General features: G+C 51.4%; 1 protein-coding gene across 2 annotated transcripts in view; it reads right to left on the bottom strand.

The window, feature by feature from the left end:
* The window catches only part of Myh9 (myosin heavy chain 9), an 83,967-nt gene that overhangs the window by 10,194 nt on the left and 60,333 nt on the right, over positions 1 to 13,440 (bottom strand). The window contains exons 15-28 of one of the 2 annotated variants that reach the window (XM_013348789.2): positions 12,983 to 13,097; positions 12,526 to 12,531; positions 10,810 to 11,003; positions 10,564 to 10,685; positions 9,752 to 9,821; positions 7,583 to 7,743; positions 6,724 to 6,832; positions 5,619 to 5,750; positions 4,726 to 4,932; positions 4,205 to 4,342; positions 3,511 to 3,634; positions 2,835 to 3,006; positions 1,435 to 1,647; positions 726 to 870 (exon numbers count right to left, since the gene is read on the bottom strand). In XM_013348789.2, coding sequence (XP_013204243.1) covers positions 726 to 870; positions 1,435 to 1,647; positions 2,835 to 3,006; positions 3,511 to 3,634; positions 4,205 to 4,342; positions 4,726 to 4,932; positions 5,619 to 5,750; positions 6,724 to 6,832; positions 7,583 to 7,743; positions 9,752 to 9,821; positions 10,564 to 10,685; positions 10,810 to 11,003; positions 12,526 to 12,531; positions 12,983 to 13,097 — 1,908 coding nt within the window. The remainder of the gene's footprint in view (positions 1 to 725; positions 871 to 1,434; positions 1,648 to 2,834; positions 3,007 to 3,510; positions 3,635 to 4,204; positions 4,343 to 4,725; positions 4,933 to 5,618; positions 5,751 to 6,723; positions 6,833 to 7,582; positions 7,744 to 9,751; positions 9,822 to 10,563; positions 10,686 to 10,809; positions 11,004 to 12,525; positions 12,532 to 12,982; positions 13,098 to 13,440) is intronic. The other variant, XM_005354261.3, reaches the window with a different exon arrangement.

Genomic DNA, 13,440 nt, shown 5'->3' with positions numbered 1-13,440 from the left:
GTTCTAAGCTAGTCAAAGTTACATAAACAAAACCTGTCTCAAAAATACACAACTAAAAATGTGCAGCTCATAAAACAGATGGAAAACAACTCCATTCCACACAGCAGAGAGGGCTTGACATGGCCATGGGTAACAGGACCCTGAGTCCAAAGCCATGCTGGGTAAAAACAGATCTCACAGTGACAGTGGAGGTGCAGCAAGGTATGTTTCTACATGTTTTAGATTGTCACATTGAAGAGACCTGGACTGCTGATGCTGTCACCAATGTGACAGTGATAGGAGCTGGAAGCCAAAAGGGCAGAACCTGCCCGGGAGGAGTTGTCAGCTATCAGCTGCCTGGACGGACACCACCAGGGTTTCCTGTTGCTAGTTTAAGAAGAGATCTCCTACTCAAAAGAGAGTATGAGTCCCCCTCAGGTTCAGGGTCAAGATCAGGGGTGTTCCTTGAGCTTCTAGGTCTGGTGTTAGAGATGAAAACACGAATTCATCACAGAATCAACACTGAGCGTTATAGCATGGTCAACTTCAGAAAACAAGACAGACAGACCAGCTGCCATCCTCCTTTACTGGCCTAAAAACTAAGGCATGGAGGAACAACTTACTTGTCCAGATCATTCTGACAAAAATCGGGACCCAGGCACAGGTCTGGGGCAGCCGACACCACACCTGCAAGACCCATCAGGGCCCTCCCCAGGCAGTGCCTGCCTTTCCCAGAGTTCCCCTACCCTCTTGGTCTGCTCCAGCTGCTCGGCCAGTTCCTCCACGGCCTGGGAGTGCTTCTGCCTCATCTCCTGGATCTGAGCCTCATGGGTCTTGGCCTCATCTTCCAAGGTCTTCTTCAGGATGCTCACTTCCTGCTCACGTTTCGACCTGGAAAGAAAACACACTTAGAGTGGAAGCCAAGTATCCCAGGACACTGTTGTCCCTTGGCTCATCTCGACTTCAAGGCCTAAAAGAGGCAAAGGCACTTCACACAGCTTCTCTTTCTCTCTCCTAGTTTTTAAGACAAATTTTTATGCCATTCATGCTTAAACTTTCTGTGAAGCCAAGAATGACCCTGAACTCCTTACCCTTCTGGCTTCATCTCCCAAGTGCTGGATTACAAGTGAGCTGCACCACACCCAGACTCTTCTCTACCACTGGCCTCTGTTCTCAACCGTTCATCCATCCTCAGGCCCAGTCTAGCATGCACACTGCAGAGACTCATGCCTTTTCAGCCCTAGTAGGGTCCACCCTGTCTCACCAGGTTCTTCAGCAGGGACTCTACTCAGTGAAGAAGCTGCTGAGGAACCATCAGTGTGCGTGCTGCCAGTTCATGCAAAGTCAGGCTACCATGTGTGTGCAGGACTGTGCCGTGTGTGTGATGTATGCGCAGGGGACAGCACCTTGCCAGGTCTCCCCACACCTCCCCGTCCAACCCTCCAAGTGGCACACCTCAGCTCCTGCTGAGCAGCCGTGGAATCCAGAGTGTCCTCCAGCTCTGTCTTCAGGGCCTCCAGCTCCTCTCCAAGATCCCGCTTCTGCTTCTCAGCTTTATTCCTGGAGGCTCGCTCAGACTCCAGGTCTTCCTGGAGCTCAGAAATTTGAGCTTCCAGTTCTCGAATCTTCTTCAGGGCCATATTCTTCTGGGCAGCTTCTTCCTCCACTCTGCCAAAGAGATCAGTGACATCAGTATAAGGCCACCTTAGGAAAGGGTAGCCACAGCACCTTCTGGCAGTCACAGTAGTGGACTGAGGGTCAACCTCAGCAAAGCTCAACCGTCCAGGATGTTCATGAACAACACCACGTGGAGCCAGAAAGGTGGCTCAAGGACTGAGAAGAGCACTGGCTGTTCTGTCAGAGAACCTGAGTTCAACTTCCAGCACCCACATGGCAGCTCACGACTGCCTACAACTCCAGGTCCAGGAGCTAATGCCTTCTGCTGGGCCCCAAATAGACACCACACACACACACTTAAAAATATGTGTATTAAGGAAAAATACCATTTGAGAACTGGACAGCAGAATAATTTCATTTTCTAAATTAAGATGACCTTAAATATATAACATTCAAACATTTACTGAAAAGATAAAAAATAAAACATTATAGTTCATAGTGACTGTAAGTAAAATTGTGGATGTGCTTTGAATTTACATGATTAAGAAGCATTAAGGTCACCAGCTGTGACTACTGTACAAGATAGTAGTGGAGGGAGGGAGGGAGGGAGGGAGGGAGGGAGGGAGGGGTTGTACATGCGAGGGCAAGGCATGTATGAGAAATCTCAACCTTCTGCTCAATCTAGCCGTGAATCTAAAGCTGCTCTTAAAAAATAATAAATTTTAAAAAACGTATACAGGGTGGTGAAATGTCTCAGGGGGTAAAAGTGCCTGCAACCAAGCCTGACAGCTGAGTTCAATCCTCGGGACCCACACAATGGGAGAATAGAACTGACTCAGGCAAAATTCCTCTGACCTCCCCTGCGCTGTAGCACATACCCCTTGTGCAACCCCCATAAGTAAATCTAAAAAAAAAAAAAAGAATTTAAAAAGTACAAAAATTATTTTTAGTATGTGCCTATAACCACAAAGTAAACAAAGAGGGGGCAGGAGACCAGAGAGGGGAAGGAAAGGGAGAGGAAAGGGATGTGGGAGGAAGGGGCAGAGAGGGGGGACTACAGAGTGGGTTGTAGCTGACTTGTTTAAGGATTAAACACCCTGGACCACACTGTAGATGAGAAGTATCTCACTGTGGGCTCTTCTGCAGCAGGAGCAGAGAGATGCTTATGGTGCACTGCAGCACCAAGAACAGGGAAGGAGCCACTGTACATGCAACACTGGCCAGGAGCTGGGCCTCACCTGGCCAGGGCAGCCTGCAATTCCTCTTCCTTCTTGGCCAGCTGCATCTTGAGCTCAGCGATCTGCGCCTGGAGCTCTGCGATCTGGTCGCTGAGGTCTGTGGAGTCTCCCTCCAGCTTGCGGCGGGTCTTCTCCAGTTCCTGCCGCTGCTTCTCCTCCCTGCGGAGGCGCTCTGACAGGGAAGGTAGGAGAAGAGACTGAGCCCTCAGGGGTCACAGGCTTCTTGCCTGCTCTGAATTACTTGTATAAAAAACAAACACTGTGCACTTGTAAGACACATGGAAGGCTTAAAGGGACACCATGCACCTAACTCTGAGATGAGGAAATAGTTCCACAAGCTATTGAGGCCTTTGTGCCTCCAGAGCGACCAGGCACCTGGGATCCCTCCTCCTTTCTTCCCCTCGGAGCAGTCAAAGTCTGACAGCTTCTGAGACAGCCGAGCCCAACACATGCTGTATCAACCTTCGTGCTTATCACTCCTCACACAGACAGCCATCCAGCCATGCAGCGATGAGTCTGCAGCCCACACTCCCAAGAAAACTAGATACTGCCCCTAAAGCCTGAAGGCCTTTTCTCGAGGGAGTGGCCTAGCACTGCGCTGGGCCCAGCTTGCCTATGAGCTGTGCACAGCTTGGCAGCCTGGGTGCACAGAGCGCTTGTGCCCAGAGTGTCTCACCTTCCAGGTCAGTGATCATCGCCTCGTGCTTGTTCTTGAGCTTGGCCAGGCTCTTGGACTTCTCCTCCTCTTCCATGAGGTTGGTAGTGAATTCGGCTACTCTGTCTTCCAGCAGCTTCTTCTCCTGGAAGTGGAGGAAGAATACCAGGGCTCAGTGCTGGCTGAGGACACACACTTCAGCTCTTTCAAAGGAGGGCTAGACCAAAAATCTATGAGTCAAGGGTAAACACTTAAATCTTAAACACTTGGCCAAGTTCATAAGGATTTACTGTCTAAGAGGTAGCTGGCAGGTCACCTGAGACATCTGGGTAAATTTACAACCTTAGATACTAAAAACTTAGGCATCCAAGACTTTCCTGGAGTCAGGTTAAGAAAGGCTTCTGGGTATCAACTGATTAAGGTGAGGGACAAGTGGCCCCATCCATCCCTGCCACTATATGAGGCTGCCACCTGGTATTTCCTCAATCCCCAAAGTTTTGGGATTAAGAGCTTTAACAAGAAAAAATGGTCTGCCTCTCCCCCAGGCTCCTCACTCATGAAAAAACCCTCTCCACATGGAGCTGGCACTCAGAGACCTTGGGCACCCTGGGAGAAGCAGCTGACTGCTGACCATGGTGCTGCACTGAACAGGCAGGCAGGCACGGCCCTGATCTGCCCTGCTTTCCCCATGACTGCATGGAACAACAGGCCCCACCTTTGCCAGTTTGCAGTTTTGGTCCTCCATAATGATCTGGTCCTCCTCCAGTTTCTTCAGCTTAGCCTCGGTGGTCACCTTCTCAAGCTGCAGCTTCTGCCGGGCACTCTCCTCCTCCTCCAGCTGCTCCTCGAGTTCCTAAAAGAACAGGACACATGAGAAGGGCATGCAACTGACATATTTGGCTGGCACTCACTCGGAGAACCTGCATGTGAACTGGGGCACAAGACTAACACGGCTTCACACTGCTCCCAGGGCTACTTGAGCCAGCATGTGAAAGAGGGCCATGCACTAAGGCTACCTACTTGAGGCTGGTGGAACAGGGAGCAAAGAGGAAAAACTCAATGGCCTCAACGTTCAACTGGGTAGAGCTCGTAGAAATTTGAGAGCTGCATGTTATGACAGCCATCCTAAACAGCAAGCCTCTACAGAGATGCCCAAGTGACAAAGAAGGCTGATGGGACAACTGAATCCACGTGTCTGTCATGTGCCCCGCCCTGCCCAGCAGGTGCAGGTAGTACCTGGATGTTCTGCTGCATCTTCTTCTTCTCCGCCTGCAGATGCTGGCAGCGCTCTTCCTCCTCCTCTACCCTGGCCTCCAGGTCATGGCAGATCTCCTCCAGTTCTTGCTTCTTCGATGTCAGGCGGGCCCGGAGCTCCTCAGCCTCGGCACACAGCTCTGTTTCTGCCTGCAGCTGCTCCTGAAGCTGCAACTTCTCTGCCATCAGCTGCAAAAAACACAGGCAAAGGTTAAGTTCCCTGAGACCTCCTTGCGGTCCAAATGGGACATGTCTCCCAAGGCAGGCACTAAAGGCTTGGTTGCCCATTGAGGGCACTGTTAGGAACCATTGGGAACTTTAGGAGCTGGGATCTGAAGCAAAAAGATCACTGGAACACACCCTTGGAGGGAATATTAAGGCCTTGGCCCCTTTTTTCCCTCTGCTTCCTTGGCACAGAGGACTGAGTAGCTCTGCCCTGCCATACTCCCTCTACCAAGACATTCTGCCTCAATAGGGGCCCAGAAACAACAGTCAGTAACCACGGGCTAAATCTCTCAATCCCCCTTTGAGGTTCGCTATCTTAGGTACATATTCACAGTAACAGAAAGTCGATGTGTGATCTTCAAGCAGCTCCAGGGTGGGTGCTTATGGCTCAGGGCCCCAGCCTCCATGGACAAGAACAGTTTCCAACCAGAAGTGCTCAAGCTCCCACACAGCCCAAACACCCTCTACCCTGGGCCTTCCCTCGAGAGCTTCAGACATCCACATAATAGGCCGAAGGGTTATATGTTAGGATGGGAGCTTACACTGAACTGCAAACGCTCTCAACGCTGCAAACCAGCCTGCCTACTGGTGACTAACAGGGGCAGCACTGAGAGCAACTGGGATTGATGGGTGGAGCCTCTGACACCTGCCTGGGACTGCAGAGTTTCCATCTCTGTCAGCCTGTTCTCAGCAGCCAGATGTTTCTCTCGCATCTTTGTCAGTTCCATCTCCTTGGCTAACAGCTCATCCTCATGCCGTATTGAGTTCAGCACGGGCTTGACCTGGGAAAGAAGACAGAGGCAGAGTTAAGGCCAGCTAGGGGTACCCACCTCTGACAGCTCCCTCACCTCTGGAATACAAACTCTAGAGATGAGAGGCCACCAGACCTGCTATCCAGGGAGGAGGTGCATGCAGGTACAACCTTCCTGGAAGTCAGTCTGGAGCAACACTCAACAGGCCTCTGACTCACTTAATTCCACTTCAGGGAAACCAGTGTGTGCAGAAAGATGTTCACAACAGCGCTGTTTATAGCGCCAAGACTTAGGGATGATACACAGAGCTAGCATCTAAGGAATAATCCTAAAAACTGATGTTGATGGGAATTTTAATACAAAGTGCAAAGTACAAGACTGTGGAAGGATGCACAGTTTACACAGCTACATTTACTGCAAGTGAGAATGGGAGAGTGTGAGTAAATATGGAAACATCAGTGCTGGTGCAGTGGTGAGGGCCCAGGAAGTTTTAGACTCTTTTCTTAATGCTTTTCGTATTTAACATTTTGCAGTTATCATGTATTATAAACTAAAGGAACCAGGGTCTCTATGTAGTGCTAGCGGCCCTAGAACTCACTATGTAGTCCAGGCTGGTCTTGAAATCACAGTGATCTGCCTGCCTCTGCCTCCTGAGGGCTGAGATTAAAGGCATATGCCACCACGCCCAGCTTTTAAAGACTGGGGTATAAAGTAGAACTTCTGAGGGGTACCTCAGGAGGTTAGGGTCTCAAATGGGGCCAGAGTGTTGGGCAGGGCCTTACCTACTAGAGCTGCTCTCTAAGATGGCCCAGCCCAGGCACTGCCATCCATAGCAAACAAGTGGTATGGTTGGCACACACTCTGGACAGCACCAGGTTAGGCTCTCACTGCTGGGCTCTGGGGAGCTGTAGGAAAGACTCGTGGTGTGGGCAGCAAGCCCCTACATGAGCAGAGGAGGCCGAACTCTTTGTGGGGCACCAGGCCACAGCCTTCCAGCACCCACCTTGGTGAAGAGCCTCCACCACTGCCAGTTGCGCAGCCTGAGGTAGGCGGCGCAGTTCCTCTGGAGGACTTTCATGGCGGTCAGCTGCTGCTGCCTCTTGGCAAATGCCCTGCAGGTGAAGGGCACAGTTAGCAACTCAGAGTGAGGGAAAGCACACACACAGCAACAGCCCTGGCTCGTGAGTCACCAAACACATGATTGGCAAGGGCTTGGGTCACTCAATCACTGCCCTCCACTGAGGCACTCACAAGCATAAAGGCCCAACAAAAACCAGTGGCAGATCCTGGTCAGAACAAGGTCTAACTATGACCTTGGTCATGATTTCCAGCTGTGCCCAGAAAACTGGGACTTGGGGTATCTGCCTATGCTGCCTTCCTGTCCGAGCTGCTGGGGGTGCACAGTACCAGCAGCTGATGTGCTGCCAAAGCAGGGAGTAGGGTGTGGGCAGGGGAGCGCCACTTCTGCCAACATCACAAACCATGCTCGGGGCTCAGGACTCACACTGGCACATGCTGTCCTATGGCAGGGGAATCTGAACACACTGACTTTACATTCTGAGCTCAGGATGCTTCCGTGGAGCATACAACCCCATGAGGACAGGCAAAGATGGGCCTGGTGTCATGGTGCAAAGTGAGGATTACAATAAACAGACATTTGGGACAAATCAAAGCTCAGTTGCCTGACTTTCATATGTCCCTCTAAACGCCTTTATAAAAAGCCATTTCTACCACCGACATGAAAAATCCAGGAAGTGCCTAGGGCCCATCCCCAGACAGGTTCTGCCCGGACCCAGAGGCCTTCAACTACAGCTGTCTAAGCTCTCCTCAGCAGGAGCACAGTGAGGGTCCCTGCAACTTACTTCCTAGCCAGATAGCCCCTGCAGCAGGCTTGGAAGCCAATGATGACGTCAGTGATCTTCAGGTCCCGCTCCTCCTCCAGATGGGCTAGCACACCAGCCCGGAAGAACACTTTGCTCTGGCCGATGCGGTACAGGTTGCTGTCAAGCTCCAAAGCTTTGATCTAGAGAGAGGAGAGCAGATTGTATCACTCTGAACCCGCAGAGGAAAGAGGACACCTCAGCCCAGACGTCCCAGCGGTCCTTGGAGGGTAGCTGCACCTCTTCTATGAGCCTCCAGGACCAGAGAACACGGGACTCAGGGACACCAAGAGAAGGAATAGCACGGAGCAAAGTGGCAAATCAGACTGTCAAACACAGGACTCCTCTGAGACCTCTTCTACCTGCTGCCTCTGCACCCTCTGGAGTCACACTCCACAAATGCTCAACCAGGACACTGCCCACTAGGAGGCAGCTACAGCACATTGGCACTAAGATTAAAACAAGCACCCTCCTGGGCCTGAGGACCCAACACCACCTGGAGAGCCTGGGTTGTACCCTGACGCCACTGCCCTCAACTGCAAAAGGGAGGGGCGCTGCAGCTTAAAAAGAAACGAGGGCACACAGCCAATAAATGCCAGTGCCTCCTTCCCAGCAGGGCTGTGGGCACTGCCAAGAGTGTCAGAAGCACTCCACACAGAGTGAAAGCACCAGTGGGTGCCAGGGCAGCAGGGCTCTCTTAGAAAGCCCACATGCTGGAGGTTCTCTGCTGTCAACTGGCAGGATTCAGTATCGCCCAGGAGACACGCCTCTGGGTGTCTGTGTAAGGACGCTTCCAGACTTTACTTGAGGATGGAATGGGTAGGTGACACCATCCTAAAGATTGGGGTCCTGGACTGATTTAAAAGGGAGGAAGGAGGAAGCAGCTGAGTGCCATTCATGTCTCCTACCTGATGCAGATGCCATGGGATCAGCTGCCTTGCTTTTGTCTTCCCAACAACCCCTCTTCACCCCCATGATAGACTCTACCTGAGTCAAGACAAATGCTTTCCCCTAAAGTTGCCATCTATCAAGTACATGGTCCCAGCAATGAGAAAAGTTACCAATACAGATAGCAACGTGAACCACCAGCCTGTCGGTCTGGTCAGTGAGTACTCTATGTGGGTTCAGAGAGACCTCTGCTCCTATAAATAACCTGCTAGTCTGGCAAGAAGTTCTAGTAGAAAGACCAAAGACTAAGAGAGGGGGTGGGCCTGTTCCCTGCCTGTACCCAGATCTCTGACCACGTGAAAAGACCTAGGAATAGCCATACTCATCTTCCCTGAAGAACCAGGAAGGACTTCGGTCCCTGTAGGAACAGGCAGCCCATCTGGTGAAAAAATGGCCAAGGGTCCTTGGAGAAGAGGCAATCCAGACCCCAGGGATAAAGACCACCTCCCCAACCCTGCCCTGCCCACTAATGGCTGACAAACATCTGGACAGCAGGCAGTCTCCCCCTGCCTCACTTTCATCCCATCTCAATCTCCCCATCACTGAACAAATCTGCACACGGAAAAATTTTTTCTTCCAACATCTCATTCCAGTAGCCCCGCCTCCATGACTCTTGAGCCAGCAAGCGGTGACTGCTCACACAAGCCAGGCTGGGAAGAAGAAGATGCATAAGAAACACAGGCAAGGGTCCAGGATAAGATGAACCCCAAGTATGCCTACAGGACACTGGGACCATTGGGCATTAAACCAAAACCCAGAGTGCACTGTACATCAAGCCAGAGCAAAACGGTGTACAGAGGAAAGTCCAGAGGCACAAATTCCAGATGCTGGAATGAACCCAGGACCACTCAGTCCTGGCTGTGAGCTGCCATGAACCCACGGAGCACAAGGCCAAAGAAAATGAAGCCAAAAAAGCAACAGAATATTTCCCGAACAGAACAGACCAACTCCTGTTGGAATCCTATCTCCTACAGCCTAGTCCTTGGCTGTGTGTTCTGATTCCAACACATCCCTGACCACTCAAGGCCTTTGAGGGCAGCCTGTCTCTCAAGGCACTTAGAAAACTCAGAACCTGAGTACAAAGAGAGAACACGCAGCACAGATGCACACAGACCAAAATGACCATCCCACAGGATGGACACATGAACAGCTGGGACCCAACTGCCAAAGGTTCCCACTCCAGGGAACTGCGGCAGGACTCACCATGAGGACACACGCCTGCTTCCCATCCATGAAGCCCTTCGGAATAGAGTTAGGAGTGAGGATCTCATACCTGAGGAAGGAGAGAAAAGTTGTTCCTTCTACCCATGGCTCACCTCGGCATGGACTAGAGCTCAATCAAAACCTAAGGTCACCAGGTGGCATAGCAGGAGTGCAGTATTCATTGAGCTACAAAGAGGGGGTCCTACCACAGTTGCACCCCACTCTTTGGCTAAGTGGTGGAGGAGGGGTGAGTTTAGAGAGGACACTGGAATGTTTCGGCCACCAGTATAAGCTACGGGCAGTGCTTGCACACCTCCCCCCAACTTCTCAAAGCTCCTTCAATGCCCTAGTGTCGCTGCAGCCACAGGATTGACATTCCTTCCAGTAATAAGATGGGACAACTCTTCTCACGGAAGTGGCTATGCTGGATTGAAAGAGATGCCTCCTGTATTCTCGGCATTTGAATGCTAGGTCCCCAGTTAGTGGTCGTTCAGGAGGCTGAGGAAGTGTGGCCTCTGGAGGTGACAGTGATGACTCAATCCTCTGAAACTATGAGCCCCAAATAACCCTCTTCCCGTTTAAGCGGCCTTGTCCACAGTGCTTTATTAACAGGAAAGCCACCAAGACAGTGGTGGAACCGGAACTAAAAAACATCTCCCCGCAAGGAACAAAGAATAATGCCGAGAGCTAGCCAGACCCTACTGTTCGTAGATGGTAACACAGCCCTAGCTAAAGGTTCCTTCAGGAAGCCGTCCACCCACGGCTTACTCTACATGTAGCCTACGTCAAGCAAAGGGCTCAGGCCAGCTCACCTCTGCCGGAACTCCTGGAAGACCACTCTGTTGGGAAAGCCCTGGCGGCAGATACGGATGCCCTCGAGGACACCATTGCAACGCAGCTGGTCCAGCACCAAGTGTGGGTCCAGTTTGCCAGCCTAGAGAGGAAAGCACATGTAGATGGGCTCACTACTATACCCAGGAGCTAATGAGAAAAGGGTAAGTGAGCCCTGCTGGTAGGGACACAGCTTTGTCCTGCCCCACCACGCCAAGTATCCGCACCTTCTTCTCATGGTTGGGAATGATACAGCGGACAAAGTTGGGGTTGGTGTTCCTCAGCGTGGCCATGAGCTTGGCCAGCTGCTCCTTGTACAGCTGCCCAACAGTACGGAACATGCCCTTCCGTGTCTTGAAGGCACCAGGGAGTGCTGTCTCAGACATGCCAGCCACCTGGTCCAAGCCAATGATTCGATCCACTGTGAAGAACATGAAGCTTGTTGAGTGCCGGTGCCACACAGACAGATCAAAGGACACAAGACAAGAGAGACAGACGTCAGGACGAAAAGGAGCCAGCGCCACACTGACAGATCAGAGGGCACAAGACAAGAGAAGACAGACAGATGTCGAGACAAAAAGGATAGTCAGTATGGAGCTGCAGGGCCCTTCTGATCAGAGCTGAGAACTGCAAAGGCCTCTGAGTAGGACAGACCTGACCTGGGCAAGAGATACGGGGGGTGACAGCAGAGTTCTAAGACAAATCTCTAATGCATCTCCAAGGCTGGCCTTATATGCACATGTCCCCTGCCCTAGCCAACTCTGCGAGAATCAATGAAGTTGGTAATGGGTCTGGAATAGAGAGAATTCCCTAAGGCTGGCTCTGAGGTTAAACCCTGGCTTAGCCCATGTGGGTTCCTGTGGTCCTAGCTGAAAAAGAAATAGTATCTTGACTTCACAGTAACCTTTGAATATAGGCACTGTGCTAGGAGCCACGCAATGGGATCTCCAGATATGCTCTGCTACTGTAGGCAGGGCTCTGTGTTCTCAACATGCATATGGTCCTTCCCAGCAGAGACCTCTAAAGCAAGGACACTAAGGGCAGCATGTGGCGTTAGAATGTTCTGAAAAACAAACCGGTGCTGGCCCAAAGTTTTCCCAAGGTTCTCCTTGGAACATTTATCCGGTATCATATGGTGCTTGGGTACTGCCCAGGGGCCTTCGTCCTCTAGACCAATCCAAAAAGACACAGCTCTCGGCCAGCAGCACTAAAGTGACCCATCTTCTCCAGGGTAACAACAAAAGCAAATGAACCAAAGCAGCAGCCGTTGCCATCAGTTCTGAGCAAGCGCTGGGTTAAACCTGAAGGCAAAGACCGGTTCCTACTCCTGTGTGACCAGATCTCTCTTATTTATATGAGGACGGTTTGAAAACAAAAACAAAAACACGCCTGCTTCAAATGGAAGCCAGAGTGGAGCTGCAAGTCCTCTGATCTCACCCACCATGGTGCAGATTTTACTGGCCACCTAAGCCTGGGAGTGAGTGGCTGGAGAAAACACTAGAGTCCTAGAGGGGAAGATTAATGTGGCCCCATGGTGACTGGTCCCTGTATGTGCCCTACTGCTGGCCTACACAGCCAGTGTTCTCTCAGTAAGTGTTGAAGAATCACACAGCTGCCCTTCAGCTAGACACACAGTGGCATGCACATCTGAACCTCATGCAGGACACACAGCTGTTCAAGCAGAAGACACAGCCTCTAGAGGGAGCTCTAAACAGGTATTCATGATTTTGCCTACATGTAAAACTTCCAACAACCCAACAGTCCCTTAGAAACCTGGCATTTTACTGAGGCCTGTGCCAAGCATACTGAGGACAGGAGCCCAGGGCAGCACAGGGAACAGGCACAGCCAGGCAGAAGGAGCCATGGGGTAAGGAAAATAAGACAGAAACGTGCACAGTCCTGGGTATGCCACACAAGAGACCCGACTCTGGGCAGCCAGTCACCTGATTCTAGGTGGAGAATGGGAAAGCGGCGATAGAAATAGGCTCTCTGAGTGTTCTGCATCTCTGCAACAGAGAGGTTAAAGCAAGACCCAGGCAGAGGAGAGAGAGAAAAGGAGAGACAGAAAAAGAACGGTTTCAAAGCAACCAGTGTACCGAAGATGAAAGGCCGAAATGTAGACGGCAGACCTGCGAGGCAAAGGCTGAAGCCACCTGGAGGCTGGTCACCTGTGGAAGGTGCCTGGCCAGACAGCCAGCAAAGGCCACAGCCTCAGAGGACATGGCAATGCCACTGTTCAGACAACCTTTCCCTTTTAGCTCAGGGAGGCCTTCCTTGTGAGAGCCACAAAGGACAAGACACCTGGCTGGTGCCAGACCCTTCGTATGGGAGCTGGGTTCACCGCAGCCGGGGAGAATGACGGGCCATGTGTGAGGCAGGGGTGGAGGGCAAAGGACGTACCATCCTTCCACAGCTCAGAGACGAACTTGTCTGAGGACTGGTGCAGCAGTGTGGCAATGTTGTCATTCAGAGGGTCCATGTTCTTCATCAGCCACTCATCAGCTTTATAATCCACCTGGAAGAGGACAGACTGGATCACAAGCTGCTCTGGGGACCATACCATTACCAGGGACACGGAGAACCCTGTGAGAACACCTTCTGGCCTAGTACTGCCATCCCCAACAAACAGGTGCCAAGCGACAACATTGACAAGATGTTCTCTGCAGTGTTGCAAAGGGAAGCCAACCATGAAAAATAACACAGGAAGCCAACAAGGGACAGCTGAGAAAATGATGTCACAGCTATGCCACAAAATTCTATCTTCTTGAGTTCGAGACCAGCCTGGTCTACAAGAGCTAGTTCCAGGACAGGCTCCAAAAGCCACAGAGAAACCCTGTCTTGAAAAACCAAAAAAAGCC

This window comes from Microtus ochrogaster, chromosome 15 (genome assembly GCF_000317375.1).
Source record: "Microtus ochrogaster isolate Prairie Vole_2 chromosome 15, MicOch1.0, whole genome shotgun sequence".
In the NCBI taxonomy this organism is placed as follows: Eukaryota; Metazoa; Chordata; class Mammalia; order Rodentia; family Cricetidae; genus Microtus; species Microtus ochrogaster.
The sequence above is the reverse complement of the archived record's forward strand: the minus strand, read 5'-3'. Positions and strand labels throughout refer to the sequence as shown.